The 6,042-nt window shown below is 36.6% G+C and overlaps 1 protein-coding gene across 1 annotated transcript; it reads left to right on the top strand.

Annotated features, from left to right (window-relative positions):
* The first annotated feature begins 285 nt into the window (after positions 1-285).
* LOC139839743 (oxygen-dependent coproporphyrinogen-III oxidase, chloroplastic-like) lies at positions 286-5,439 on the top strand. Its single transcript, XM_071829890.1, has 8 exons — positions 286-947; positions 1,563-1,638; positions 2,387-2,481; positions 2,945-3,028; positions 4,020-4,107; positions 4,345-4,469; positions 4,921-5,019; positions 5,119-5,439. The coding sequence occupies exons 1-8, from the start codon at positions 381-383 to the stop codon at positions 5,185-5,187; spliced, it is 1,203 nt and encodes a 400-aa protein (XP_071685991.1). The 5' UTR covers positions 286-380; the 3' UTR covers positions 5,188-5,439.
* Positions 5,440-6,042: the final 603 nt, after the last annotated feature.

Here is a 6,042-nt window from a genome sequence, read left to right as displayed (position 1 = left end):
TAATGTATTTATTAAAAGTATGTGACAATTTTATATTTTTGTTATTTAAAAGAAATTAAATAAAACACAAAAAATAAAAATTAAATGCCACATCAGCATTCCAATAACCCACCCACACTACCAACCTACACCACCACTACTCCACACAACTAACTCACACGTTTTAGTCATAAAAAAATTCAAAAAACAACAACGCCCCTCAACCTAGGCTCCAACCACAACAAATAGTCCTAGATCAACAATGCGACCCACACGCCCGCGTGTAATAAGTTCAACGTGGATAGCCTTTTTTATCTTCATCCTCATACACATTATCAGCTGCACCCTTAACATCCCAGCTCTCAAGCTCACAAATAACAGTGGCAGCATCATTAACTACCATGATCTCATCGATATCTTCCACCTCATCATTCCAATTACACACTTCTTCCACGCCTTTACAAACCCTAGCTCTAACCAACTCCATTTCCACTTCATCAACATCATTCACCCGCAGAATCCCTAAATTTAGAAACCCTAACAGCCACAAAACCCTAACAATTAAAGCATCATCACACATGATCGAAAAGGAACAAGCCGAGACTCACCGGCCGGACACCTTCCTCCGGGAATCCGACGGCGGCGTTGCGGCGACCAGTGATGGCGGTTCGGTTAGAGGAAATTTTGAGAAGATGATCAGAGATGCGCAGGATAGCGTTTGTGCTGCGATTGAAGCGGCTGATGGTGGTGGTAAGTTTAAGGAAGATGTGTGGTCAAGGCCTGGCGGTGGTGGTGGAATCAGTAGGGTTTTGCAAGACGGCGCCGTTTGGGAGAAAGCTGGTGTTAATGTTTCTGTTGTCTACGGTGTTATGCCACCTGAAGCTTATAGAGCTGCTAATCCTAAGGATGCTGAAAATGGAAATTTCAAACCTGGACCTGTTCCATTTTTTGCTGCTGGTATCAGCTCTGTAAGTCTTTAGATTTTTAATTAGTATTATCATTTTGATATCTGTAAAATATAATTAGCTCTAATTGTAACACAAATGCTGTTAAATGTTGGTATTAGATTTTGACTATCTGCAAATTATGGGACTGTTTGGATGTGCTATTGAATTGATTATTGGGAATTGGGAGTTGAAGTTGCAATAATAAGATTCAGAGTTTTTGGATAAATATTTCAGGGTAGTTATTTGGAATATATGTAAACAGCTGCATTTGAAACATAATTTTTGTAAAGCGGCATTTGAAACTGAGTATTGACGTATTGTATTATACAGATTGCAAGTACACATATGAAATTATGAATCTTTTTTAGTTTTGATCAACATTCAACTGGTATACAAGCGGGTAATTATCAGTTCTGAGAAACATATCTAAACGTATATGTACCCTTGAGTGTACTGTAATCATATATGTGTTTAGCTGCTTTTGAGATTCTTTTGTCGTTTCAATATCCTTAATTCTTGAATATTATGTTTTTGATTTGTAACAGTGCTGCTACCCATTATCTTAATGTACTATGAATTATCATGTATGGGTTATAGTTGATAATTGTGCTATTGACATTTCAATATTTTTGGCAGGTTTTACATCCAAAGAATCCTTTTGCGCCAACATTGCATTTCAATTATCGTTATTTTGAGACTGATGCTCGAAAGGGTAAAATGCTTGTTCTAATTATTGTTTATAATCTCTTAGCGAGAGGTCAGTAGTTCGACTCCGATGGGCTGCAACATTGCACTCAATGTTATCCATGACCTAAAGTATTCACCCAGGTCGCCTTTCGCTTAGTGCGGGGGCAGCGGGGAGGGGGGTTTTACCGGCCATGCCCTCGGATTGGTCCGGGTTTCCTCCAGAGCAGTAGTTGGGGGGCGGGTTATGCAACTACGGGAGATGAACGTGTGGGTGGTTTAGTCCCTCTGGGTGATTGGTTGATCCCAAACTGATGTCCAAAAAAAAAAAGTTATTGTTTATAGTGAAATTGTCTTCTTTCTAGATACTGATTCTTCACATTTTTGTAAACCCATTTGAGATGTTTTTTTAATGGCTATAGATTAGTGTCACACCTCCACTTTATAAAATGATTTCCTAAACTATGAGATGTGTCCTTTATATTACTAGTGGATCACTCGAACTTCAATTCCACTTGGTATTGTATCGTAGGAGGTGTTTAGGCGTGCGTTTTCAAAGTGATTATGTGATTTGAATGATCAGAATTGGGTAGTTAGTTTAATAAAACATGCCAAGTGATAATCACTTTCGATGATGCTAGGAAAATTCTGATTGTTTAATGTCGTAACTAACAGATTAATTAAGGATTTATAAGTAGTTTTACTCTATGTATATGTATATGTAAAATTAATGTTTAGTGAACTGACAATCTTCCGCCTTCTGTAAATGCATGTAGATGCTCCGGGTGCACCGAGGCAGTGGTGGTTTGGTGGTGGTACCGATTTGACTCCTGCTTATATATTTGAGGAAGATGTCAAGCATTTCCATACGGTAAAAACCAGATATCTGTTGTTGAATCGCCAAGTCCCCTTCGAGATCTCTTTTTTCTCATGTTCATTAAGTTGTAAAGATGCGGAAGAGAAATTTTAGATGTGTGGTGGCAGGTAGAGAGGGTATATTTAACCCGATTATGTGAAAATGGGTCAGTTTAGGTAGAAAGGAAATCGGTCAAACCGTCTAACAGTTTAATGGTCGCCCAAAGTATGCTTTATTGGCATATGGCTTATGACATTCCAAATTTTTGTTGTAGCGTGTGTAATATTAAACGTATTGATCGGTATGAAATTGAATGTTCAGAAGGTGTTGGAGTGTTGAAGGGGTCAACAACCTTGACTCTTTTGACCCTCTCTGAAGTTTTGATCAGTTGACCCTTGACCCAACCAGGGCCGTCTATTTTACCCCTTATATCATGATGACCGTTTACTAGTAGTTGACAATGAGTTCTATCTTGTAGGTACAAAAAAATGCTTGCGACAAGTTTGACCCGAGTTTTTACCCACGGTTCAAGAAATGGTGTGATGACTATTTCTACATCAAGGTATACCTTTAACTTTTATTTTTTTATTTTTATTTTTTTGCATATGCATTAAAATATTACAAACGAGAAGGATTAAGCTTACTTTATACAATTTGACCTACTTTTCAAACTCAAGCACATATAGAGAAGCATAGGTATACACAAGAACTGTTGTTATCTACATACTTGATTGGGGTGTTCTACTACCATATCTATCCCACATGACTACGTACGTTCTGTGTGGGAATATAAAAGGTCGTCCAATTCAGAACTACTCACACAAGTACACATTAGTTTAATTGTGACAGCCTTATATGTATGCAAATTTTCTTGTTTTGAGAGAGGCCTTACGTAAGGCCTTTTATTTCAAATTTTTGAAAGGTTAATACTATTAAGGTGACTCGGATAGGCCAGGTATTTATACTATTATGTACGTGGCGTAACCGGATTATCCCGTGACCGTTTGACCCTTTCTCTGGCCACCTCATGACGTGCAACTTGTGAGGTTTGAAAACCTGAAACATCTTGTGACGATATCAGGCGCCAACCACTAGGCCATCTTGTGATGGTTAAGTAAGGCCCTTTGCCCCCGAAACTTATTTTCACTTTGTACTAGTAGGCAATGATTTCGAAATCGCCTACACATCGGAAAAAAACTGTAATATAGTTTCCTCAGAATTAAGTAACACTATCTCGCGATAGTGTCACCCGAATTTAGAAGATTTAATGTATTGTACAACTGGGGATGCATTTAGTGGCTAGGAAAAGAGAGTCATGCATACTAATATAAAATATCTAAGCTCTTCATCTTCTGTGCAACAAATATAAAAGGTTTGATATTTGACTATGATATTGGGATAACTGGTTTTTTCCTTGTTAATTTCATGCACCACCATACCACGGCTAAACTATTACCTTTTTCATTTAATCATTCTTGCCCTCAAAGGCTCTAAATTTGTTATTTAAGATCACAACAATAGGTGTAGTTATCATCTGAATTGTGTATGTGCAGCACCGAAATGAGAGACGAGGTCTTGGAGGCATATTTTTCGATGATCTAAATGACTACGATCAAGAAATGCTTCTCTCATTTGCCACAGGTAATTTTAACTTATCAACTATGTTATGGTTAACTACAAGTTATTGGTCTAGGACTCTCATGGTCACGGATTGCGGCCGTAGTTTAAGACGTCTCGTTGTCAACTCTCACATCCACAAATGCCATAAAAAAGCTACTAATATGCTAGAACCTAGAAGCTAATATGGTGATTGTAACTTGTACGTGCAATAAAGGCTCAAAACATGACATGCTCATTTTCACATATGTCCAATTGCAGAGTGTGCCAACTCTGTTGTTGATGCATATATACCAATAATAGAAAGGAGAAAGGATACCCCGTTCACACAGCAAAACAAGGAATGGCAACAACTGCGTAGAGGCAGATATGTGGAATTCAACTTGGTATGGATTTCTTTTATAATTATTTTTTTGTTTTAATTCAAAATAATAAAATATTAATGTTATAGCTATCATCAGTTATTATACATATTTTATTTCTGTTAGAGGTCACAAAATGTATGGGTTGGGTAACAATGTAAAATGGGCTCAGGTCAATAGAGGCATTTTGGTACTGGGTGAAACGGGTTGGGTTTGTTGGATTGATTCGAAACACATATTGTCTAACAGTATTATGTTTTTATGTTTATCTTTTTGAATAATACAATCTCGGCGTTTAGCTAAATTTCAACCCATTGACTACTTGACGCGCTTTCCTTATTTAGATAATTTTCTCATTTTACTTGTTTGACCGGTTAGAGATTATCATAAGCTGAATCTACCCGTTAAGTAAATGGGTTAATTATCCCCTCATAGAAATGTGTTTTATGTGATTTTAACTTGTGAAATGTTAAAGGTGTATGACCGAGGAACAACATTTGGTCTCAAAACTGGAGGTCGGATTGAAAGCATTCTTGTTTCTTTGCCATTAACAGCCAGATGGGAATATGATCATGTAAGTTCTTTTGCTCTTTCTGTATAGTCTGTACAACTTTTGCAAGATCGCAAATTAAATTAATAAAACTGAAACCTTATCGTTTCTGGATGCGCGCAGCAACCAGAAGAGGGTAGTGAAGAATGGAAACTTTTGGATGCGTGTATTAACCCGAAAGAGTGGATCTAAATCTGATGTTTTCCACATAGCCTGTAAGATACCGCTTCCTTTTTCATAATAATCCCCTTTGCCCTTTTTGTGTTGAGTTTATTAAAATGTAGAGATGAGAGAATGTAGTTGAGTAAGTAGATTGTAAACAGAGATTATGCAATGTAGAAATTGTTTTATGTTGTAATGTTCATTCTATCCTTTTTAAAGTATTTCACACACTTGAATTATTTTGTAGATCTATTTACTACTGTAATAATTTGGTTGCAATAACTGTACTGGGTTTAGTTTACGAGTGACGACTGATGTATAACCCAGTCTAAATGAGACATAATTTTCTTTCTACAACACAAAAATTGTACACAAAATTGTTTATAGTGATGACTGACAAAATTGTTTATAGTGATGATTGATGTATAACCCAGTCTAATTCACCTTTTTTTGTTCTAATTCAGCTTTTTTCTAAATTTAACCCGATTTAGTGTTTAGGGTTTTTAAGGTTTAGATTTAGGGTTTAACACGAACAATTTAGAGTTTATGGTTTAGGGATCTAAACCCAAAACACTAAAACCTAAACTCTAAATCGGATTAAATTTAGAAATAAAAGTTGAATTCGAACAATAAAAAGTGAATTAGAACAATTTTATGCGTGGTAGAACAATTTTGTGTTGTAGAGCGAAAATTGTTCTAACGCAGCCAAATTGTGCGCCCTTCCCCTTTTTTGTGCAAACGTAGAAAAAAGGTGAATTATAACAAAAAAGCGAATTAGAACAATTTTGTGTGTTAGAACAATTTTTGTTGTAGAACGAAAAATGTTCTAACATAGTCCAAACTGTGCGCCCTTCCGTGAACGTCGAGTTCTCATGGTTCTCTAGG

The sequence above is a fragment of the Rutidosis leptorrhynchoides genome, chromosome 4 (assembly GCF_046630445.1).
Source record: "Rutidosis leptorrhynchoides isolate AG116_Rl617_1_P2 chromosome 4, CSIRO_AGI_Rlap_v1, whole genome shotgun sequence".
In the NCBI taxonomy this organism is placed as follows: Eukaryota; Viridiplantae; Streptophyta; class Magnoliopsida; order Asterales; family Asteraceae; genus Rutidosis; species Rutidosis leptorrhynchoides.
This window is presented reverse-complemented; position numbering and strand designations above follow the sequence as displayed.